Source organism: Sinocyclocheilus anshuiensis, unplaced genomic scaffold (genome assembly GCF_001515605.1).
Source record: "Sinocyclocheilus anshuiensis isolate Anshui unplaced genomic scaffold, SAMN03320099.WGS_v1.1 scaffold1267, whole genome shotgun sequence".
NCBI lineage: Eukaryota > Metazoa > Chordata > Actinopteri > Cypriniformes > Cyprinidae > Sinocyclocheilus > Sinocyclocheilus anshuiensis.
Window position 1 is genome coordinate 10,960 of NW_015539918.1, and position 26,397 is coordinate 37,356.

Below are 26,397 nucleotides of genomic sequence, written 5' to 3' on the forward strand. Positions count from 1 at the left end.
AAATGCTCTCTCTTGTAAAAATATACTAAATAGCAACTGTGGAGAAAGCACAAATATTTAAATTGTAAAGTGAATTTGTAGAGTACAATTTTAAGTGTAAATCATGGTAGTATTTGCTGTACTGCATCTAATTCATGCTAATTAAAAATAAAAAAAAATATATTCTATATATTTTTGTAAGTATATGTATATATATAGCATATATTTTTGTAAGTATATGTAATTACATATAGAAATTAATAAAAGTAATTATAAAAATTAATATTATAAATACATTTATTATTAACTATTATTGAAATATAATTATTAATTATAAAAATTAAAAACGATTTAAAAATATTTGATAATATTATAATCATTGTGTCCAGACAGGCGATTCTTGTTACTTTATTGTAGTGATGAGAATGAGATTTTCTTTCTCAGTAGAGGGTAAAATGTGCTTCTTTGTCATGAAAATAGTAAAAACAAAACAAAAAAAAAAAACCTTATGGTTATAATATAGGCTACTGTTCTTATGACCCAGGAACTTCATCCAGCCTTGTCTTTGAAACTTTGCACACTTCATCAATAGATTATTCAGTAAATCCTGAAGTCTATAATTAAATAGCAGACAGGTATGCAGATATAAGGTCCAACCTTTATTCCATACATTTTTAAACCATGAATGTTCATTTTCATTTTTTCACGCCTAAAGCTCTACTTTTTTTGTATACAAGAGTCTAAGAAAAACAACTGCACAACACCACAAGGTCGACAGAAAGAGTCTATTGCCACCCCAACCATTCCAATATGTTTCTCAGATGTCCAGGTTTTGTAGCTGGAGATGTTCACTGCTAAAGCAATTCCTTTATGACCCGGAAGTTTATAGCTGTTTGTTTCATTGGCTCTTCATTGGACAAATGAATAACAGTTATCCAGGTTCTTACTTTAGAACTCCATTTGATAACCGTCCAATCAGAACACTCTTAATCCTCTTTGCATAGATTGCATCGCCATAACTGCACCCCCATTTGAGTCCTCCCCTCTGATTGGACAGCTCCGTCACCATGGTTTTCAACCTGGAAGTGGTTCTGTTTAATTTCATTGTTTTTTAGAAACATTTAAAAAGCCTAACAAATGTACAATGTCATTTAGTTCCAAGTAATATCAACAAGATATTTACAATATCTTTAAACTTTACATAAACCAAACAAGAATATTGTAACACATATTTGTCTGCATATCTCAAAAAGAAAATCAAGCAAACAAACAAAAAACCCTCCAAAATGTAACTTTGTACATGGTCAGCACTGAATATTTCCAGGTACCATAGAGCCAATCAGTTGTCAAACAGAGAGATCATACCAATTCAGATATGTAGGCATCCATATCCAGCAGCTCACTAGGATAAATACAGGGCACGGAACAAATGAAACTTAAAGGGATAGTTCACCTTAAGTTGCTGGTCCCCACTGACTTGCATTTTTCTCCATACTATGGAAGTCAATGGGGACCAGCAACTGAAGGTGAACTATCCCTTTAATGCAAATACATAAAAAAATGTCTGTACATTAAGGATAGGAAATGTACAAACAAATTTCAGAATGTCTTTTCACATGAAAAGCTGAAAAGGCATTGGATTAATATATTAATATCAAATTTCTGTTTGGTAGTTCACGTTCACGTCTTAGGTTTGGAGATACCAAGATTTGGAGCTAACAACTCTTTTCTTCCACTCCAATCATTTGAAAAAGCCAGTTGATGTGCTTGCTCCAAGGTACAAATATCACATACCTATTTATCATTTACTCTGTTTTGTGTGAAAATAAGTGCATGTTGCCTGTGTCCAACTCAAGTGAGGCATTTTCCTTTCTAGTATGTTACCGTGCCTCCACTTCTTTGGGGTTGCGTGACGGTGAGTACTCCCGAGGGTCCTGGGTGGTGACTGGCGTAGTCCGTCTTGGCGACGCCGGTCTGGCAGCACCAGAGGGTACCAGAGGAGGAGGGGCACTTAGTGCTGCAGTTGGGGGTGTCCGGTTAAGAAGTCCATTATGACCTGTTGAAGGGCTAAGCCTTGGGAACGGCATCCCGCCAAGGTGTGACATAAAAGGCGGCATGTGGGGTAAGTGTCCTTCAATGGGCGATTGGTGAAGTTGGTGCAGCCTTGCTCGATCCAGTTCCTCCCGTAAATGCAACCTTTCCCTTTCTTCAGCCTGTTGCCTCAGTCTCTCCTGTTCCCGCCGAAATTCCAGGAGGTGTTCGTGGTGCGAGTAGTCATGTGGCTCCCGATCCCGATAGGGCCGTTCTGGATCGTAGACACCAGGGAAACGGTGCCCAGGTTCGGAACGAAGCTGGAAGTCCATGCGCCTTTGAAAGTCGAGGTTTCGGTAAGCCTCTCGAAAAGGATCCCAGGAAAACGCCGGATGAGGAAGGCGGTCTCGACCTGCTGCAAGAGGGCTGACTCCCATAAACGGTGCCATGCGGGTGCGTTCAAGTGCATTCAGACTTCCCATTTGATGCATGGCACTCATAGTGAGCGGCAATGAGTGTGGCATGGGGACACCGTGAAGTGAGGATAGTGTTGGAGGGTCACTACAGCGAGGAGATGGCGGAGGAGGCTGATGGGATAGTGCAGGGTGGTGAGCTATTGGTGTGGTTTGATGAGGTGGAGGAGGGAGTTGAGGTTTAGTGGCAGCTTCGGATCCAACCACCATCACGTCCTGGTCTTCCTTGCATTCTTCCTTTATCTTCATATCATTCTTCACCTTCTGTAGTAGATCCCCTGAGCTGGTTTCTTTCCTATCCCTCTCCACTTCTTTAATCGGTAGCGGTTGTGGGATACCCATCTTGATTCCTGCATCATTAAGGACATTTTTCGAGTATGGAGAGGGCGATCGATGAACGGATTTTTGAGAGTCTTCCGAGGAACGTCTGTCTGTGATCTCCTTCCCTGGAGAACGACTTTCCTTCACCTTTATATCTCCCAAAATGCCTGCCTCTCGTTGACGGTCCAACAGCTCTTTCTCAGGCTCACGGTTGCGGTCGGCACTACCACTACGGTGTCTGCCGGAGTCGGTCGAGTTCTGGCTGTTTGAGCGGATCAGGCTGCTGATCTGGTAGCTAACTGGAGCGGAAGCTGGAGAAGAGCGGTTCGAATGGCGGTTACGATCTAAAGAGTCTCTGCAACAGGAAAGAACCCATGATTAGTTGACTAATCAGAGACCAAAATTAGGCAAAATAACATGCTTTGGTCCATGAAATCAGCAACACCAACCTGTCTTTATCTTTCTCTTCTTTCCCAACAGAAGAGTCCCTTTTTTCTCTCTCCCGTTCTTTTTCTTTCTCCCGCTCTCTCTCTCTTTCATGGCTGTTTGCCGAAGTGCTTCTTTCTGCATCTGCAGATTTGGGCCACTGTGGAGGGGTCGGGAAGGAAGGTGGTGTTCGGTGCAGCCGATTCCAGGTGTCATGATGAGGACTACTGAGACCAGGCAGCCCTGGAACCTCTTTGGGTCCAAACACACTGTTGGCCCCTGAAATGACAAAATAGTAACATCAGTTTAACAGATCACAGTCCAGTTCTGTCGAGGTTCTCCATACACAAACTGAAAGGTTAATGGCGGATAGTAGTTTCTTCTACAAATGGGGTACACAAGGGCTGCTTTTGAAGACTTTTCAGCAGAGAACAAATGAATGACCAGCGGGGTCATGAGCTACGCAAAGTAAAGCGTTCCATAGAGATTCATTTTAATGCAATCAGTTTCACCACAATAAGTCCCGTTCAGCCAATGAAGGAAGAAGGGAGAGGAAATGAGATATGGCAAACCATCCACCCTACTTTGCAAGCAACTAATGAATGCAAGAGCAATGCTAAACCAGTTGGGTTGTGAATTTGGCAAATGATTGTCTGCGGTAATGCCTGCCTCCCCCGCTTCCCTAAACTCTCATTTGGCATTTTGCTGCAAAGCTAAGTGCCTTTCTTTCATTCCCATCTCCTTTTTATTCCCTCTGCACTCTCTGTGGTCTAGAGCTAAGCTGTGCTGCACTGAGTCGAGCTAGAGGCCGGGGCTTACCGAGGGCTGGGTTGCCTAATCCACCGAAGGCACTGCTTGAAAGGTTGCTGAGGCCGCCAAAGGTACTGGAGCGACTGAATGGATCTGCAAAATGCCAAACAGGGATTAGCGACGCAGGGCCGGAGGTGCCCGACCATTCCAACCGGCTTTTCTCTAACAAGCAAGCTTTGTTTTTTGCGTCACTGTTACTGCTGCTATTCTAACTCCCTAAGGGTTGTTTATACTCTCCCAAGACTGTTGGAGAGTGTTCACTGACTGCAGATTAGACCGCAAGAGGTGCTGGCATGAAGAGCAATAACTGATTGGATTGTGATAGCTAGGGACATGTTGAAATGTCCGATGTGAAAAATGATTAAATGACAGCAAACAGCTCATGTGTCTCCCATCTCCTCTAGAGATTTCTGTTATTCTTCCATCTACTTACCCCTCAAAATATTAAGCTATGTATAAATACGTACCTTGCTATGGGTGAAGGAGCCCAAATCATTCATACAGTTGCATTTATAATTAAATTAAATACAAACAACCTACCTCCAGCCCACATAAGAAAAAAAACACAATTCAGTGTTTTCTATGTAAAACATAAATTTAAATTCCTGAACTCCAAGAATGGATTTATGACTAATCTACAGAATACTTAAGTAAGCAAGCAGTCATTTAGCACATGCTTTTATCCAAAGCAACTTACAATATACTAATTTACATGAACAATCCCCCTGGAACAACCTGGAGTGTTTTGCTTAAGGGCACAATAGTGGTAAGTTCTTCTTGAGTGAGAAACCTTTTGATTACCAGTCCTGAGCTTCCACCACTAGGCAACACCACACCCAGTTCTGCATTTTACCCGTTTTCTCTCCACTTCCTTTAGGTCCCAGCTGTTTAAGAACTCAAATTGGACTGACTTGAAAGCTCACTGTGTGAAATCAGCATTTAATTCCTAACTCAAATATCTGAGGCCAGTAAAAAAAAAAAAAAAAAAAGGATAGATAATATTACTTTTACTATGTTTTGTTGTGGGAAACAAAAGTTGAGTTTTGGTCAGAAAGTTCTCTGACACAAAATGTCATGGAAACAAATAACAATTTTGATATTCTTGTTGGTGGATAAAAGATAAGTCTTGGATTCCTTCGGATGAAATAAAACATGGTCACTTTACACTGCAAAACATATTGATATTATGTAACTTTGCCTTGTTTTCCATTTATTTAATCTAAACTATCATATCTTGAATATAAGTTAAAGTATTCACTGTTTATGCTTATATACCTTCCAGTTCAACAAAAAAATGTTACATTCAAGATAAAATATCAAGCCTTAATATCTAAAGTAATTTTGCTTAAGTAAGTTTATCTTGTTTTGCTTGAGTATTTTTACAAATTCCAACAAGACAAATTTACTAGTTTACAATACCCTGCCAATATAATATGTAAGACTATTTGCTTCCAAATAATTTATTAATCATTATCAATACATTTGAAAGTTGAGCTAAGGTTAAATTTATAATATCTAACCCTTTGGGGAGACACTTCTAAGCCGACTGATTAATTTTATATCAATTGGCCCAGAAGTGTCTCTGCAAAGGGGAGCCTTATGTTATTCACATGACAACGATGTACTAAAAATGGAAAACTTTTTCCTTTGTGTTTTTGAAAAATTCTGACTAAAAACTCTGTATTATGCAATCTATGCCAGTAGTTGCACTTTGTAAAGAAACACTATGTGCCTGAGCACATACCTATAGACTGAACCAGTGTTGTCAAAAGACCTGGTACTTTGGTACCAAGTCGGTACTAAAAAAATGAAAACGTTACGGTACCAGGTTTTTTTTTTTTTTTTTTAAATACCGGTGGTACCGAGTACCCGGTCAACCCGGTTCTTGATGCGCAATCCGAAAGGTGCGCAGATGCATTCTCTTCATAAAAGCTCTGAGACATGGCGACCTCAAAATGAGGAAACACATCAAACTAACAAAACACTTTGAAGACCGACACCCAGATCAAATGAAAGAGTTCAAGCAGGTAAGTTTCAATTGAATTTTTAATATTTAGATCTTCTGTTATGAATATTATTCCATATTTTAATTTGAATGTCGGATTGAAATAAACATCACCGTTAGCATAGTTAATTGTTAGCATAAGCGCGGCTAATATAATGAGCATTAGAATGAAGTTTCTTTATTAACTATTTAATGCTCCTATAACTTTTATTAGGTTAAAAAAAAAACAAAGACATGATGGTATTTACTATTTTTACACACCAGAGGCTTTTAAATGAATTGTGAATCTAAAATATGCGTGTTAGAGAATGTACAAATGGTTAACATTATGTCATATCAGTTCGTCAGAAAAGCAGTTCTGGGCCTTTTTTTTTTTAAGCTAACTTACTTGTTATTCTTGGCTGGATAACTCTAGCAGGTTTTAAAAGCCTTTTAAAATTAAATATGTACACAGTTTGGATTAAAAGAAAGTATAGTCAAATGTGATCTCCTGTATAGACTTTACAATAAGATACCATTCATTAACATGACTTCATGTTATTATCTAACATCGACTTACAATATATTTTTACAACATTAATTAATGTTTTTGAATGTTATTTAATACAAACACTTGATCATTCATGTTTGTTCATTGTGCATTAAATAATGTTAACAGATTGAACTTGTGATTTATGTATTAGTAAATTTTTTAATTAACCCTAAGAAGAAGAATTGCTATAACTATTGTTTATTGATAGGTCATGTTATTTAACAAATGGAATCTTATTGTAAAGTGTTTTTAATACTACAGTTTCCATCTATTTGACATACACTTGACTTAAAATAGATGTAATCCTATCTAAATTTATTATAAAAGATGAGGTTTGTTATTTACTGAAAAGTTATATTTTAGCTGTTGTCAATGATCTAATGTTGCATTTGGTCAGACTCAGCCCATTGCTTTACTTAAGCTGCTTGCATTTTAAGGCCCCGAAACGCTGTTGACATGTAAATAAACAGCCAAAACGCATAAAAAGTTTTCAATTTTTAAAGCAGTGAAGGCAGTGTAAACATAAATATTATATTTTACTTGACAAATATAATGACAGAAGTACAGTATATTTTTAATGCGTCATTATTTTAGATTCTGCACTAGGTCATGTCTGATTTTCAAAATATTTATTTTTATATTTTGTTTTGTTTTTATTTTGGTTTAAGAAATTTTAGGAAAGACATGCTTTTATAGCTGAATGATCACCACTAAGGTGCAGCACTACAGCATATGGAACAAATTGTATTTGCCTTGCTTTTGTCTGAATAAAAGAGGGATTTAACATCAGATGAATGTATTGAGTTTAAGTTATGAAAGAAAAGAGGAACTATTTAAAATGGTGGTTTACTTACACTTACCTGCCAAATGGCTAGGAGGCAGGAAGGCAGTGTGGTGAGGAGACGGTCCATAGGGATGTCCCGATGCTATTGAATATAGCAGGAAATAATCAGTCAAACAGACTGCAGACAAAGTTAGCCAAACCATTCAAATATGCACCAAAACAGCACTAGATGTAGTCTCTCTCTCTATATATTGAGAGAGACAAGAGAGGTCTTGGGTAAAGATTGGTCTTGTTAGGTTAAATACTTTCTCCTATTCCAGTTTAATGTGCAGAGACAACTAGAAGTCAGCCGGGCTCAACCAATGGTGTGCGTTTGGGGCGGGACTATCAGTAATAAGCTGTTAGAATAGTTTGCACGGACAATAAAAAGGACAGTGATGTCTTAGATTGAGTGTTCAGGTTGCATTTGAAAGGGTCAACTGTCTATTCAGCCTGAACGATATGTCATTTGTTACTGTGTATCATTAATGAAGAAACCAATTACAAGCTCCTTCATGACACCACGCTGCATAATTACAATCTAAAGGGCAGACATGCTCATGTTGCCCTTCAACAAAGAGCTACCAGTCAATTATATCAGGTAAAAGCATTTATATTCATGCCCGTGGCCCCAGCGTTGAGCCAAGACAACGTTCAAAATAACAACACGCAAATTAGTGAGCAAGGAACATGAGAGAAAGAAAGACATACAAATCCATTTTTATTTTACTGAAGCCATGCCAATAAAGAGATTGCGGTATAATTTACAAGATAAGATATAAATAATCTGTGAGAGCAGTACCTTGATTGGATTATAAATATAGTTTATAAGTGAAATGAAAATGAAATATATTTAAGTAAAATTTCTTCAGGTTTAGAGGTGATTTCGGCATCAGGCTTTCCCAAAACAGCAGGAAAGGGAATTATTTCCAGGAATGGTTGTGTAACCACAACTTTTCATTTAAAACTGGCATCTTTGCAGCTTGAGAACTTAAAGTTAATATAACATATGTTGGTTGTTACCCATTTTACAGGACATTCAATGAGAAAAAACATGTAGGGCAGGATTTGATTTTACGCATAAATTTTTCTTTTGGAATAACTATAACAATATATTCAGGAATGTGTGTTATTATTAAACAGGGTCAAGTTTGATTTCATGTTCACTTTAAGAGTTTTCTCATTCATATTCTGCACATACCTGTTGATGAAAAGAGGGGTCTGGCCAGATCATGAGGGTAGGGGAACCCAGGGAACACGCCTGGAGCTGGAGGACGGCTGAACAGATCAAGTTTTCCATTCATATCCAGTTTATGAGGGTCCAAGTGCATCTGCTTTTGTGAGACAAGTCATTTTAATAATATAATATAATATATGACCGGAGTCACTGTACAAAATTTTTGTGTGTAAATGGTCCTTAATGAGGGAAAATTACTGAGTTGGTCTCTAATGCATGAATCATTACAAAGCATACTTGTGTATTCTTGTAATTAGGCTACACTGTATTAGAGAAAAGAGACAAGAGAGGCTTCCAAAAAGAACTTACTTTCATCTTCTGCTGATGATGGTAGATCTGCCAGGCGATTTGAACATGCACTGCACACCATTTACCTGGCTTCTAACATGAGCGCAGAAGAAATTTCAAAGCATTAACACAAAGGCGTTGGCATTTAAGGTGGAAAATGTAGGGATTTGAAAGAGAATAAAAAATATGATGCTTACTCTTACTGAAGTTCTAAAAGGATCTGTTATCTGTGTGAAACAGAGAAAAGGACACAGAGAGAGATGTTTTCTAACAAAGTTCAGGTTCATGAAATGCTAAAAACATCACAATCCTGATTCCGTTTTAATGGCCAATTTCTTAAGTGGATCTCCAGAGTGGGTGGCTTACCCTTGGGTCCTTCTGAAGGAGAGTGTGTGGGACTGTTCCTGGTCGTGCTGCAACATCAAGAGGGTTTGAAGCCTGGAAAGAAAGTTAAGACCATTTCAGATAAAGCTAATGGAACACAGCATGACACTGAAGTCTGTTTATTTACTATTTTCAATCATGCACTGTTGAGAAATATGTTTGTATATATTATATCCTCCTGACTACCAGGAAAAAACTGTTTTGTGAATTTAGTATTTTGTCATGTCATTACATTGTTTAGAGCATAAGAAAAATCTTGAAAAATAACATTTTAGAAAAATGATATTTTATTCATATGTTATGCCATGTCCTCTGTAGAGGACATCGGGACTTTAAAAAGTCCTGTTTTTAAAAAAATAAAAAGACATGAATAGACATGAAAAGGCAAAAATAGTGGGATTTTTGTAACGTCTCAGAGAAATCGCTAAAACATAATGTCCTCCACAGTGGACAAAACTCCATAGCGTATAGGTAGTCAGGAGGATAAGCATTTTTGGCTCCTTGGTGTGTTGACTAAAGTCTTTTTAGAATTTTTTTTTAACTGATGATCCTATGAAATCAAAATGGAAATTTTGTGGCTTGATGTCTTGATGTCTATATGCTACTGTAACACATTTGGCAGAAACATGTATTTAAACTAACTATTAAACAGAACATAATAAGCCATTGATATACTCTGTCCAAACATCCTGTTTCAAAAGGAAACACATCAGGTCTGGAAAAAATTCATGTGATTCATCATGGGTGTAGCCTCAAGTTTAAAACTTCATTTCAGTCCCAAGTTTCATGGATGCCACTGTCATTTATACTCATGAACTTCATACTTCAGACTTGCTCTTCCTTTGACTGGTAGCTAACACAATAGTGAGAATTATTTGAGAAGTGCAAGGAAAAAAACCATTACACACCGTGAAGTGAGTGAAAGCCATATAACACACACACTGCTAAGACACACACACCCAGACTAACCATCCTGCTCAAGACCACAGTGCTAAGTCTAAAGTTAACACAAAAGCCTCCAGCAGGTTATTGAGCCTGAGCCTCTTTGCATAATCCATTAGTGGAGAAAATGGCAGTGGTAGATTTCTCTATCTGCCTGCAGTATAAATGCAGCTGTGCGGGATTTGAGGGCACCCTGAATACTAATGGTAAGGTGATGCTGGGCTCTCAATCAGCCACATTTCTGCAGTATACAGGAAATTGAGAATGATTTGACCCCATTCTTTTTTGTTTTTGGACTTTTTTGCCCTTTTATTATTGGCAAATGTGATAGGAAATTACTGGGATAAAGAGAGGGGGGTGGGATTGAGACATGACCCATCCCAGATTTCAATCTATCTGTCAGATGAGCATCCAAGGCTTAGCATACCTAGAGAACTAACCACTAAACCATCGCTGTGACCTTGACCTGTTCTAAGCAACCAAACTCAAAATTTAGTTCTGTATAGAGATGCAACTGAAATATTGAGAGGTGGCTTACTGCCAAAGAATAGGTTTATCACTTGTGAAAACGACAGCCTGAACAGCATAACATGTTCAATTCCCATATTACTCGAATTTGATTCACTTTATTTATTTTTTTTCAGTCCTTTGTTTTGCAGAACTACCAGATCGATCTGGCAAACAATTAATCTGTAGATACTTCCACCATTTTTTTTTTAATGTTCACATCTGTGTGAACACGCTAGTTTTATGGGCCATATTTTTCAAATATCTTTTGACTTACTAATCTTGGCCATATTAGAGTGTGCAAGCGGGAAATTTGAAACGCCCAAACAAACCACAGGTCTCTTTCTTTTTCTGCTCAAGTCAAAACCGTTTTGTCTACTTTCCCACATGATGTGAATGCATAGTTTTGAGGTCTAACCTTAGGCTGGAAGGCTCCTTGCAGTGAACTGAAGGGCCCTGAATGTGGAAGTAATGGAGGCATTCCTGGCATTGTTGGTGGGTAGGAGGGAAATAACTGCAAAGAAAAAACATAAATGTAAAAAATAAGTTTACAAAATTCTTTGGCGTCTGTCATCCCTTTGAGCTATAACAAATTTTATCCTGCTTTGAAAACAACATCAAACCAAGCATGCTTGAAAACATGCAAAAAGTTGACAAATATGTCTCAAAAAGTCCAAAAAGTTTACATAATCTGCTTCATCTTCAGTCAAAGCAAGGTTATGCAGTCAAAACAAGTTGGCACTTACATTTGAATGTCTCAAGAAAGGATTGTCCAGCTTTGGGGCGTATTTGTCGAACTATAGAAAGGAGAGAAAAAGAGAGAGAGAGAGAGAGTTCAAATTAAAAACATATCAACAAAATCAAAGGCGTCTGTGACCAAAAACACGAGATCTTTACTGCAGTGTGCTTACATAGTCAAATAAAAAGCAGATGAAGCTCAGATAAATTACACCCTTTTAATAAAACAATTACACAGTAAAACTGAAATTCAATGTCACATGAAAGAAAACCACAGCAGCCGCAGCTGGCACAGGCTTCCAGAGCCGACCCAGAGTGTGGGAATACACTCACAAAAGAGTCAAACCAGATCGCTAAACAAATGAAAGGCACCCTTCGCTTCCAATTAAATTGACATGAGCCATTTATTACGTGGCAGCATCATTCCATTACAGTTAAGAAAAATATATGGAACAGTAACTCCAAGGCAAGTTCTAGTTTTAATAGAAAAATTTGAGAGTAAAGTTAGCAGCGTAACTATAGGATAAACAATTCGAACTGTCATGCTAATGTTGTGAGATTCTGTATTTGGTGAGTCAGGACTCATAAAGAAGCAAGAAGGGCTGAAATGGTTCATGGTCATTTTCAGAGATTCATACAAATGTGATGGAAATAAAATGTCATATTTAATAATCTTCTATTTTAATCTTTTTTAAATCACTGTAATAAAACAAATGTATTAAAATATGTCCATAAACATTAAAAAACCCCATAAACATTTAAATTTCGATTTTTATCTTTTTATTAATCACTGTAATAAAACAAATGTCTTAAAATGTGTCCATAAACATTTTTAAAAAACACAAACATTTAAATACTTTTAAAACATTTGTAAAAATTCATAAACTACAGCAAAAATTCATAAACTTTACTTTTCTTTTTTTTTTGCTACATTTTACTATTAATTTAATAAACCCAGCATCTTTGTCACCTTAACTCCACTGGCTTGCGGTTTTTTTTTTATCACTTAACTGAACACTGCAAATATTCTTTTACATAAACATTCAAATCCTTTACAAACCCCCTCATACATAGTGTCGTTCCAACAGAAGCCTGTCATCTTACGTCATAGGTGATGGTAATAAAAGTGGATAAACTCTGTGTGTTTCTTTGAAAAGCAGTGCTTGAACCGCAGCTCACTTATGGTGCAGACTTTATACTACAACAGATCAGCAGGCATAAGCTGCTTTTATCCTGCATCGTATGAATGTGTGATGATAATTAGTCTAAATCAAACACATGAGGTTGCCCTGGCTGAGAAAATAGCTGATCTGGCTTCCCTGCGTATTGCACTTCAGTGTTCCTTCCGAGGACAGCACTCCTGCTTTATGGTTAACACTTGCCGAGTAAATACAGCAAAGGTTTATAGTGGCCCATAAAAAACAGTGCTTAATAATTCACAGCCCCTGTCAGAGTTTATAACAAACAGCTTTGGCAAATCAAGATTCAATATTACATCTGTAAACAATTAAATCTTTATATAAGAAAAGCTAGGAGGGAGGGAAAAAAGAAAACAAGAAAGACATTATATGAAGTGTGTTATGTCAACATGAAACAGAATTCGCTACCCACTTTACTTCACTAAACTGATGTATTTTCGAAAGTAACAAAAGGTAGCTTTCCTTTATCAGGAAAATATATATTTTTTTGGAATAACAAACCAATGAATTATGCACAATAAGACCAGAAACATGTATAAAGGAAGCAAATTGGGTTATTTCTGGTTTCATGTTGCCTAAAAATGACATTTATACTGTTTTTTTTAATTGACCCCAGTAAACAACAACACTGCATTCTATGAAAAAGCTCTTAAACCACATAGAAATGCTTTAGAAACTAAGCATCAGTATATTTGTCAGTAGAAAACATCACACTTAAATCACATGGTATTGAAAGAAATTCAACAATAACTGTTCAGCAAATAAGATTTGTATCTCATAAAACATTTGGGGAAGGTGTGGTGGTGTGTTTGTGATTCTGCACGAAAGATAAGATGCATAACCAACAGTTTCATCGCTATTTCAGTCTTTCAGTTTTTGATGACGAAACAGTTCTGTAACCCACAAAAGAATGCAGGCAGCAAACTACAAAACATATGGCATGTTTTAAGTTAGAGTTCAATCTTTGGAGATGGTAATCTATGATTTAAAAATGCTTGACTTTTCATCTAGCACTCTGACATAATATCTTTTGTATTGGTTGGCAGCAGCGATAGTATGCAGATAAGACATTCTTGTTCCTGTCTGAATACGTTTCGGAGATCTGAATGCATTTCATATGGCTAGCTAACTTTGAGGAGCTGAATTTATCTGATTACAGGCTGCCAAAGTTTGCTTCTAATAGACGCTTTGCACACGGAAGCAATTATGCTTTATCAAAACAACCTCGTTGATGTCATGACTTTCATCTGCGGTGAGGTCATTATGTTTCGACCGCAAGCTTTGAGTGTGTCACATAGAATGAGTTCTGTCTGTACCTCTATCACGCCACAAGACTTTGTCTGCCTCCTGTTTTTCTCAAACAGCCCCCAGCACTCAGAAACATCACCATTCTGCTCATATGAAAGCAATAAAACATCTCTGGCTCACACTATAAAAGCACAATGAGTATGGCATGTCAATATGGCAGCAAAAAGGGTTTTTATTAGAGGAAGAGCTACAATATTTGTGGTTGTCATGGGACAATAGTTTATCTTGTTAGGATGATGGGTATCAGTTATGTCACCGAGATGGTGCTATAAAACGGTTTCAACCCTGTGGCCTCTGTTTAAGATCTGGCCTGGTTTAAGATAAACCTCAAGGCTCTGTAGTGGGTTGTAAACACTGTTGCTTATTATGCAACAGTTAGTTCTGGTGCTCTATTATCACCACCCTGCATCATATTTGCTGAATGAAATCCAATACTCATTTCTTACTAAGTTTGAGATGCTGATTCCAAAAACAGTAGCATGTCACATGTTCTCACAAAATATGATGTGCATTTTGTGACATTTTTGCTTTTGACAACCATTTGTATGGTGAAGTCTTATCCCTGAAGTCTTGTATTATCAACAGAAAAACTGCCACAAGGACATGATTCCTATTTTCCTCTGAACCAGGTTACAACTGTTTGTTCAATTCTCAGCCGATCTGTACATGTATGAATGATTCTGAAGACATTATTTTATGCCTAATTTTTATGCCAAATTTCAAGGTTTGAATTATGGCCTGTGACAGAAAAAAATGCAAACCTGATTCAGATGTTTTCTGCTATTTCTCTGGGTGTTTTACTACATCCAAACAGCTAACTTGTGTTTATGTAAAGTTCTTTGGCATTAAATGGAGTACATGAACATATTTTCCCACCCCTTTGCATTATGAATATCTCTTTTGTCATTAAAACTGAAATTTTTTGAAATTTGACTGTGCATTTAAGCGAATACATATAGATAATTTGAAAAATCATCACTCTTATATTGTAAAAAAAAAAAGAAAATGCATGTAATGTATTTATATATATATATATTTTTTTCTTTTTCTTTTTGAACTCAGCATCATCACATTAGGTAACATTAAGCCTTTTTTTGCAATTTTTGTTTTTCAAGATGCAGGGCTGTGTTATTATGTGACTGAATGAGTGCCATTTCGGTTCACAGTTTGGATTCATGGGGTTCCAAACAGGCTGCCAGTCTGTGTGTTTCTCTGTTACATGTAAATGTTTTGGCTTTTCTTAGAACTATTTCTGTCAACTGAGACAAAGGAGATGAAATAACTGGCCATATTGTGTCTAAAAGTTACTCATGCTGTTAGTCTGAATATCAGCACAACTGTGATGTGACCGTGCTTATATTCAGTACAACAACACGATTGCAAGTGTCATTTGCTGGAAGAATATGATGGTCGTATAGAAGGGGCTTGTTCTTAATAGATCGGACTATTTTGAGGGGAATAGGAGGTAGGAAGGGAGTAAAATCTATCTGTTTTTACTTATCCTCACATTTCTGGCTGGGGTACGCACCATGGGAGGTGCAGTGGGCGGCCCAATGATGGCTGCCGGGGGCAGACTGGCAGGGAAAGGCGTAAAGGTGTGCTGATGCGTGTGTTGGTGCTGGTGCATATGCTGATGTTGGTGAAATTCGGCCCGGAGGAGCGACACAGGGGCCAACGGTGACCCTGTCGCCGGCCCCCGACCTCGCTCCGAGCTCTGAACCAGGAAGCGGTTGTTCAGCTCCTGCCGCAGAATATCATGCTCTGCAAGAAAGGAGAGTGAAGGGGAAAAAGGAGGGAAAGGAGGGAAAGGGGGGAGAGGGGGAAAGACACGGGAGGGAAAAGAAAAAAAAGGCACAGGCGGCCAGTGAGTTTTCACAACAGCGGTAGGAAGAAGCGAAAGAGGGTAGTCACCTGGCTTTCTCTGTTTCTCCAATTCAAGGTGTGAGGGTTTTCTACGTGAGGACTCATTGGTGGAGGTAAGAGAGTTGCCTGTGACAATGTGCCAATCAGAATCCCCGAATGAGGCTGGCAATACATGATTGGTTGGTTGAAAGATATCAACAGGCTGGTATCTAAAGACAAGAGAGAACCAAGAGTCACCTCAGCAGAAAACACACACACACTTGACCCGACAAACACAAACTCTTCTACTGCCTTAAAGGGACCGTTCACCCCAAAATGAAAATCATCCTCATGTTGTTCCAAACCTGTATGATTTGCTTTCTTCTGTGGAACAAAAACAAAAATATCCTGAACACACTGACTTATATTGCATGGATGAAAATAAATAAATACAATAACAGAAGAAGCAAATGCATACAGGTTTGCATACAACAATTTTCATTTTTGGGCGAACTATCCCTTTAAGACTTAAACACTATCCCTTCTTAAAATGTAAGAAACTCTTTAAGCACAGGCTTGATGCTTTTAAAAGATTAATATTTACTTTTAGTTTAGAGTCTAAATTAACATTATGTTTTTAGTGATCAAAAACAGAGAAAATCTGAAGAATGGTTTTGGTACTTTTGCAATGACTTGAGCCACGTGTTTACCAAAGGTTTACATTGTAGAAGTTAGCTGCATGTAAAAACACTAATTTTTTATTAAATATCTTTTTATTCTTTACTTGCTCCTTTGGTTAAGATCAGCATGTAGCTCTAAAATGCCTGGAACTGGCATTTAAAAGCCAATAATAAAAAATAAAAAAAAACACTTACCACATAAAGAAAGGCAGAGATGAAGCAGACAGGTATTTTCATCTCAAATTTTGCATTTAGTGTAAATTGTAACAAAATCTCATATAACTGTCAAAGGTAAAATTACAGCCAATAAAACAGAAGTTTACAGCTGAAGTGCCCTTCCGAGGCACAGGATCCAGATATTAGAAATGAACAGTATAGCTGACATCTTTTTTTATTTCATGTATCATATACTGTAGAAAAATGGGCCAACTGGATATAAGTCACATATTTCATATGCTGACCTCTGATGCGTGCCCCATTTCGTCTCGCTCTTGAAACATCTTGAAAAGAATGCAATTTAAGAGCTTCAATTTAATGCTGTTGTTACTGAATACTTATATGTCCATAAAGCTGTCTTTAACATGAGTTATTTGTCAACAAACAAAGCATTTTGTGTTTTACATCAAGCAATTTAAAGCATAGTAACTGAAGGAAAGGTCCCTACATTTGTGCGAACCAAATTTGTGTTGATTTAAGACTAGCACTACAATATGCTAAATTAAAACTTTAAAACGAGAATAATTAATTGTGTGCTATGACATACCACTCATTTCTTAGGGCACTTACACATTAGAGAAACCTGCGATGGCACGTTTGAGGGACAAAAATTAGGTAAAAGCTGGGTAAAAAGGGGACCCTCCATTCTGTTTGGACAATGGATGTTAATGCCTCTACATCCTTACAAGGCACCATCTTAACTGAAATCAGTGGATTTGCAGCACTCTTTGGTGCAGTGCACACTCTAGTGTGTACGCACCCTTATACAAATGCAGTATTTTTATTAGTGACGTCAAACGATTAATCGCATCCAAAATAAAAGTTTTTGTTTACATAATATATGTGCGTGTACTGTGTATATTTATTATATATATATAAATGCAAAAACATACATGTTTATATTTAAAAAATATTTACATGTATATATATATATATATATATATATATATTCATTCATATATAATTTATATTATATATAAATACAAGTATTTTATATATAAACAAAACATTTTTCTTAAATATATACATGCAAGTTTTTGTATTTATATATACATATTAATCATACACAGTTCACACATATATTTTGTAAACAAAAACTTTATTTCGGATGCGATTAATCATTTGACAGCACAAATTTTTATCAATTCATCATACTGCAGAACTGAAAAAACCTATTGTCCAAAATATCTTCAAATCTCATACTAACTATGCCACAAAGAGTTTAAATCTCAATGAAGGGGTTCTTACCTGGATAGGGTGGTCCGGCAGGGTGTCCTGGAACCACCAGGCTGTTGGTCGGTAAGGTGGGCGGAGGAGGCAGTGTAGCAGGGGTGGCGAACATGGCAGGATGGCTGGAGAGGTGAGAAGGCGAGTGGAGGGAGTAGTGGGAGGAAGGCAGCCCGGCTATGGACAGAGGAAGAGGAGGAGCAGGAGACGGGAGGCCGCTGAGATGATGAGGGGAGTGAGGCAGGTGGTGTTTGGGAGGAAGAGTGGAAGGGTTGTTGCTGTGATTAGAAAAGAAAGACGGGATATGAGAAACAATATTCATATTATGGCAGTTTATGAACTTTTAGCTGTCAATTTTCAGTTTTTATTACAAATTAAAATGCGTATTTGTTGTAAGAGAAACAATATTTAATTATATAAATATAATAAATAAAAAATTATTTATAACATTTATAAAAATTTGTGTAAAAAATAAAAAATTACTAACCTGATGTTGTGAAGACTGCTGTACAGCAAAGGATGATGATGATGACTGATGACTGGCCGGCTGTGGTGCGATGGGGGCAGGACTCTGTGCTCCAGTGAATTTGATTGGTTCCTCAGGAGGGAAGGGGTGTGGTTAGGGGGCACAGATTCCTTCTTGATACTGAGAGGGTTCGGGGAGATAGGGAGCGGTCTAGGCGCGGGGGCTGCCGCCGCAGCAGGGGCAGGAGACCCCGTAGGGGGTGACGCAGGAGTCGGACTTGAGATCGGCGGGACAAACGAAACGTCGTTACTCTGTTCTTGGCTACGCTGAAGGCCAGACACTTTGGTCGAGCTGGAAGTTTTGGACGCGAGATTCTCATTCGTTGGTGTAACTAGAAAGAAAGACACAAACAAAGTTCAAAATCTGTATCTATATTTTATATAAGTAATTTAATAGTTACTGTATTTAATTCAGATGTTAAATGCAGTTTAGATGCTCTAATTGATATAGCTGGGGGCAAAAAGCATAATGAATTTAGAAATAAATCATGCATTTTTTCCCAATCGCAAAGGCCAGTTCACAACATTGGATAGTGATTTTTTTTTTCTTTTTGCTCAGGTGCATGGAAGCATCTCAAATCAAATGCACATGAAGGACTGCATGTAACCTATAGCGTGGGATTGGTTTGCCAATCTATCCATTAGTTTGCAGCAGGGTGAACAGAAACCAGCTGCGATACCTTCTTCACCCACTGTGCATAATGCTGGCATACGCCAAGACACCAAACGCATCCACATCTGTCTGACTGTCTTCCTCTCTGTGCCTCATCTCTCTTATCTCCCCTTTATCATTTCATCCCAGGTTTCTTTTCTTTCTGTATTTCTTTCTCTCTCCATAGGTTTTTATGAAGTGTTTAATCAGGTCATTTTCATGCTTGACTATAATCAGATGATCCAATTTTCTGCAAGCAATCCAGTCAGAATGAATAAATCAGAGCTAATTAAAGTTAAATGCCGTTCCCATTCATAGATTTACAGAGCACACAGTCTGCCATGAAATAATTATGTTTCAATTGTGCTGTGAAAAGGGATCATGCACCCTTTATACTGGCCTTTCAGAGCCCCCCCTCGCTTGCTCACTCTTTTTCACAAGATATTTCCAGGGATTTCAGTAACACTGCCAGAATCTTTGTACAGAGGAACTTCTGCTTTTGCTCAGTTAATCGGAGTGCAGTGCAAGAAAAAAAAAAAGTTTAGCCTCAGCATTTTACAGACTATAGTCATTCAACATGTAAAAGCATAGTAAAATAATCAAGGGTTGATATATACATTTAACAACTCATGTAAATCTTCTCATAAAATTATATTCATCTGTTAATCTACTCTCTAGACATCAGTATTGACAAACCCATTTCCTTCGACAATCGTATGTAACCAAAAACCAAAGACTTAAGGGACCAAAAAGTTGGAGAATCTACTACAGGAATGTCCATATTGATCAACTGCATTTTCTCCCCGAGGCTAATGTATTTTTTCAATTGTTTTCAATGGGAGCGCCATGTTTTTTAAAACGCCAAGAGCGTGACAAGGCACTGAGAATTAATTTCATGCCAAATGCCGCGTGCTGTTTTTTTGTTATGAAAAATAATGCTTGGAGAAACATTTAATTCGTGACGCGTCTGCCATATTAATTTACCAGATATTCCGTATCATAGCAACCAAAGTATCTCAACTGAAAACACTGTGCCACAAAAGCGCTCTCACGTGCTCACAGCTAGGCGTTTTCAGCAGAGCGCCTGGTGTTTTCAGCTGGCTAAAAACGCTTCGGTGGCACACGGCCCAATAAAACAAAATGAATAAATGAATATATGAATATAACACTGATATTAACACTGGTAAATATTATCATTAGCAAATCTCAAAATTAAAATGTGTTGTTAAAGGGATAGTTCACCCCCCCAAAAAAATTCTGTCATTAATTACTCACCCTCATGTCGTTCCAAACCCATAAGACACAAATTAAGATATTTCTGATGAAATCCGAGAGCTTTCTGACCTTGAACTGAAACGTTCAAGGCCCAGAAAGGTACCAAGAACATTGTTAAAATAGTCCATGTGACATCAGTGGTTCAACCGTAATTTTATGAAGCTTTGATAATACTTTTTGTGCGCTAAAAAAAACAAAAATAACGACTTCATTCAACAATTCTTCTCCCCCGAGTAACCATCTAGCGCCATTATCGAGAGTAACATTTTAACGATGTTCTTGGTACCTTTCTGGGCCTTGAACTTTTCAGTTGCGTTGCTCTCAATGCAGGGTCAGAAAGCTCTTGGATTTCAGCAAACATTTCTTGATTTTTGTTCTGAAGATGAACGAAGGTCTTTCGAAGGGTTTCGAACGACATGAGGGTGAGTAATTTATGGCAGAATTTTCATTTTTGAGTGAAGTATCCCTTTAATGCTTTGAAATATAATGTTATGTTGCCTAAATTCACTTGTAGAATTTAAATTTTTTTTTCCCCATCCATCCATCCATCCATTCATAATAGTATAGAATTTTAATATTGGCCAATTATTGCATATCGTCTAAACATAAAAAAAAAAAACCTGTATTGGCATATCACCAATCACAAGTCTATTTTATTGGCAACAGTGATAGAAAAGAACACAGAAAGGAAAGACGGAGAGAGGAAGAGAGTAATTTAAGACAATATCTTCCCCAGGCCACTAATTAGCACATTTAATGCAGTCCTCATTCCTAACAGCTTAGTGCAGCCTCAAACAAAGACTTTGAAAGCCTGCAGTACACATACTCTCTCCCAGGCCATTAAAACCTCAGACTGGAGCTCCTAATGGAATATCTGTGCTGTATTAACATACCACTTAATCATTAATGGTCACCAATAATTGAGGGATAAAAACGCTAGCTTGAGTTCTTGACATATTTCTCCACATGCAGCCGAATGTGACGCACGTCCTAAATGAGCCCATGTCTACACACAGAACTTGTTCTTACAAACTAAATTGTCCTTTTAAGCATGTAGGTGGTGGAGCTTGTCCTTTTTTTGCAGCTCTGGGATGGTTTTTGAAGGTTTTCTGGGAACGGCAGTGGTTAGGATTTGCATGGCAGAGCCTTGTACAAGATTAGCACAAAATGAGAACTTCTACCCAATTGCTTGGAAAGGTCTAAGCAGATGCATTCACGGATAACCCTGTCTTGCTGCCTTTTCCTACAAAGCACAGAGAAGAAATACGTTGCCCTTCGGTGACGCTGCTGTGGAAACCAGTCTCCTGATGATTCTAATGGGCCATAATGGCAGTCAGCAGGCAGGACAAGACATACAAGCTTGGCTTCTTTCTCATTAAAAGTGCTCCGTGAATGTCTCAGTTCGTCTGGATGCCTGCTGTACATAACGAAGGGATTTCTTCCCAACGGAATGTGGCCGTAATCATTTTGCAGAAAATGTGACACAATGTCATTCAAAATGAGTGCCTGGGCAGCCGGTGTGATGTCACGCTGCTGCCAGTGGCTGTGCGTGTCTTAGACAATCTTAGAAGGTTGTCACCTGTGAAAATCTTGTAAATATGTGGTTGCGGTAAATTGTTAATGTGTCAACCTCACTGTAGACACATCAGTATACGGATAAAGCTTTCAATTTTCTCAAAACATTCCAAGCTGTGACTGTTGGCCCTGAAATTCTGCCGTAGGAATCTTTTAATGAGAAGACAGTGCCAAATAAACTTGTAACTCCTTTAACTTTTGGTTTTGACAACTGATAGGCCTCAAGGCAGAAATATTTCTCCGAGACCTCATTATCCAACACCAAGGTCAACGATAGATTTACTGTGCCCGCTAACAACAAAACCACACAACACACAAACTTCATTGTAAATGGAGTAGGTTTTTACTGCTTACCCATGCAAACATTGCCACCCTGATGCTGTCTTGGTTTGCTGATTGCTAGATGTTCAAAGTAGTTTTAGTGTATTGCTATTACTAGTTTGTCACTTGGTGGTTATGAAGTACTTGCTTACTAGCCCAAGTCAAAAGAGCTCACTCCCAAAATCACTCATTCTATGGACAATTTTCACCCATTTTATTGTCCACCAGGCAAAAATCATCGTTCTGATTAATTAAGAAAATTAAGACCACAACTATTTCTAACCAGTGTCACAACACAAACGTCTCAGAAATAAATAAATAAACAAATGCATACATAAAAGCATATATTTGCTTTAACACAAGTGGAACAGCAGAATAAACAAATATATATTACAAATAAGATAATAATAACAATAAATCACATTATTGTTATTATTATTATTAAAATAATAAAGCATATGTGCTATAACACAAATGGTGCAGCAAATTAAAAATAATTTTAAAAGTATTATTATTATTATTATTATTAATAAAATAATAACGCATACGTGCTGTAAAAAAATAAATGAAAAATAACTATTATTATTATTATTAAGGCAGAGGTGGAAGAAGAGGAAAATTAAGAGGAAAAAGAAATAGGATTAGGGGTTTGTTCAAATAAGAATAGTAATGCTAAGTAGAACTGGTAACACTTTCAGTAATTTAACAAGTACTACAATTCTTGCCATGCCATTTTATGCCTTACAGTGCTCTCAAGCTTCGAACAGAAAAGCGATTTCAATCTGTAACAGGCAACAAAAGAGACCATTAAGACTGAGTGAAATCGCAGCAGAGCTATTAGACACACAGACAAGAGCGCCCTCAGGAACACCCACAGATTTGTAGAGGTCGAAGGTCGCATTCTGAGGAGGGAGTGACACTCCCTTGGGACGTGTTGGCATCCCTGTTCACCAGATGACACTTCAGCGTACTATTGATCTATCCTCTCCCCCTGCTGCTTCTCTCATGGTACAATCCCTCAAGGGACTCTGGCCTCAACACGTGCCTACTGTGGTAGGAACCACCTCCAGTGTCGGTAGGGGTGTGCATACTCATGACGGATGGTTCTAGCAGAGGCAGGTTGACCCCAGCATCGCCCCACAGCTGTCCCACTAAGATATCCTTGACCTCTGACCTCATTTCAGGCTCAGACAGCCGTCTTGGAACATCTGGAGAGCTGCCGTACTATAGCCATTACACACACACTGGCGTGATGAAAGTGTAGACAGATGGCTGTAGCTTCCAGAGAAAATTCTTTTCAGGGCTCTGAAAAAGTGTCATTTTATGAGTGACTTTTCTAATCTACTTATGATTGACACTTGTGCAGCTTATAGCAAGTAATTGAATTTAAGACAACTAAATCATCAGCAAATAGTATACAGGTACACAAAATGAGTTGTCCATGACTATTTTAATTAAGTATATATTTCACTGGTAATGGGACAGTTCATACTTTGTAGTGTGTAGTATGGTGGTATGAAATTGCAGGGACATGAAGCCACAAAATCATAAAAGTGTCTCTTCGAGGGCATCATTTAGAATTGGATTGATAACACCTTTCAAATTTCAATTACATTTCAGAATCTGAATTCAACTTGAATAACAACAAACAAGACTCAATTCTAATTTGAAATTGAACTCTAAAAACCCTCTAAACTCTCTAAAAATATGCCACAATGTACTGTTTTGAAGGAATTTTCCATATTGATTTTTCACAGATGATTCCCTAATATTTAAACAGAAAAGCAAAGTTTGTCAAGACAAACTCTATCTTGGCCTTGTTTGAAAACAAACAAACAAAAAACCCTTGTTTAAAAAGTTCTAAACTTTAAAGCCTTAAGAGAAATGGACAGACAGAAAGACAGATAGAACAATAGTTAGAACGATGGATGGATGGATGGGTTGATCGACTGAGAGATAGATGGATGGATGGATGGATGGATGGGTTGATCGACTGAGAGATAGATGGATGGATGGATGGATGGATAGTTAGATACTCTCTTCTGCAGTGCAAGACATTGTGGTTAATATTAGCACATAAAGCATTCAAGCATGCATACTTCTAAAGCATCAAGACATCATCAACACACTATTTTCGACATAACGCTTGAGACACACTACGAATTTCAATGCAGCCGTGTCTATTTCCAGACTATTAAGCCCCCTACCCCCCTTACAACAATATTCTCAACCGTCTCCTGTTGCACATGCAAATGGGAGATTATGGATTTACGCCTTAGTCTGTCTCTGTTTTATATGTAATAAAAACAGCTCATATGCAAACAGGGTCTTAAGATAGGGGATGCACATTCTCTCAAATGACCAGGGGCCATTGATGCTTATTGCAAATACTCACACACCACGCTGCCTTCTGCCGAGAGAACTCAAGCCTAACGCTACACATTGTGAGTTCATTTCCCTCACAAACCCTGTGGTATATCTCTCCATCACCACTGTGTGCCCAAAAATAAACATTAATACTCATGCACAACAACAGAAATAAAACCTCAAGTAACAAACTAAAAGTTGCCTCCAGCTGATGAAGTCAACAAACAGAATAAGACACAGGAATTTATCTCCCGAACAGGTGCTGCATGGAGAGCTGTCATCTTTTCACAGATTAGCAGCATCCAGACAGGAAATGCTCTCCTCTTTACCAGTCAAATCCACTGGGATCTGCATTTCATTGTGCCAACAAAGAACACAGAATGCCAAAACATCTAAATCACAACTGGGTGGGTTCCTCTAGCTGATGAAAGAGATTTTGCGTTCAGAAATGTTGATAATAAGCCTCGGAGCTGCCAAAATGTGATATATTAATTTTTTGGGAAAACACCAGTACAATATACTGGTGATCATATTGGTAACATTTTATTAGTATGACTAATACTGTACATTAAAATGTTTTTGCCTAATTTCACATGGAAATACACATGACAAATTATTAAATAAATGATTATTGATAAAGTAATAAATTTAAATATAAATTATTAAATTTGTATGTATATATATAAATGTATATGTATATTTTTATAATGTAATAATGTATTTTTGTAAATAGAAAACATTACGTGAAAACATACATTACATATTTTAATGCACAGGGTAAAACAAAAATAACAAATGTAGGTCACACTCTCTACATTGCTGTACCCCTGATGGCATATGTTTTGCTTTCCCTCACTGTGTGGTATTGTATGCAGTTACCATTTCACAGTATTAAGCTGCCCTACAGATGCATAAACACATACAGTATTTCTCTAGGAGAAGTTTAGTTTAAGCTCCTCTATACCCATCCCTACTGAGAACACAGACATGCAAAAACAGCCTGTGCGTTTCAAGACAATTTTAGGGCCAATGACAGCTGGTGCGAAGACATTGGTCCTCTATTTCCATCTCTGTTCGGGACAGGGCAAGGTGGCACCAGAGCACTCCGGGTGTTAAGCTGCAACATGTTGGCTGGTGAAACCCACACAGAAAATCTGTGAGCACCTACTGTTCATTTCAGAGATCTGGAAGCTTTCCGTGCCCTCCATGAACCACTGCTTCCCCATGCTGGAAACAGACTCACACTGTGCCCATATGGCTCAGACGGCATATGCCATTCTGTTTCATGCCATGCGTGATTACTGACAGACAGAATGAAGACTGGGGGGGGGGGAATGTGTACAAGGTTATTAGCTAAAAATTAGGTGCAATGAATTGAGTAACAAACAATGTCAGATTAACTTTTTTTTTTTGCCCTGACTTTCACGTCTATGAAAAATGGCTTCATTAAGTTAATAGAAACTATTCTAGATTATTTAATGTTGAAGAAATAGTTCACCCAAAAATGAAAATTCTCACATCACTTAACCTCATGTTGTTCTAAGCCTGTATGAATATAAAATGAAAACTGCTGGCCGCTCTCTTCAACGCAACTGAAATGAATGTGGACTTTAAGCTTTAAAAAGTATTACAAAGGTAGTCCATATGAATTCTGACGCTATACCATAACTTTGTGTAAACAACAAAATAATATTTCAATGGTTAGTCATTGAAA

General features: G+C 37.7%; 1 protein-coding gene across 2 annotated transcripts in view; it reads right to left on the reverse strand.

Moving 5' to 3' along the window:
- Positions 1-1,490: 1,490 nt before the first annotated feature.
- Positions 1,491-26,397, reverse strand: part of LOC107686507 (autism susceptibility gene 2 protein-like) — a 329,490-nt gene continuing 304,583 nt past the window's right edge. The window contains exons 8-20 of one of the 2 annotated variants that reach the window (XM_016483547.1): positions 18,456-18,825; positions 17,990-18,246; positions 15,511-15,764; positions 11,505-11,555; positions 11,177-11,272; positions 9,292-9,363; positions 9,123-9,152; positions 8,947-9,018; positions 8,602-8,734; positions 7,438-7,503; positions 4,050-4,133; positions 3,254-3,509; positions 1,491-3,159 (exon numbers count right to left, since the gene is read on the reverse strand). In XM_016483547.1, coding sequence (XP_016339033.1) covers positions 1,860-3,159; positions 3,254-3,509; positions 4,050-4,133; positions 7,438-7,503; positions 8,602-8,734; positions 8,947-9,018; positions 9,123-9,152; positions 9,292-9,363; positions 11,177-11,272; positions 11,505-11,555; positions 15,511-15,764; positions 17,990-18,246; positions 18,456-18,825 — 3,041 coding nt within the window. In that variant the 3' untranslated portion in view covers positions 1,491-1,859. Of the gene's footprint in view, positions 3,160-3,253; positions 3,510-4,049; positions 4,134-7,431; positions 7,504-8,601; positions 8,735-8,946; positions 9,019-9,122; positions 9,153-9,291; positions 9,364-11,176; positions 11,273-11,504; positions 11,556-15,510; positions 15,765-17,989; positions 18,247-18,455; positions 18,826-26,397 lie in introns of both variants that reach the window. The other variant, XM_016483546.1, reaches the window with a different exon arrangement.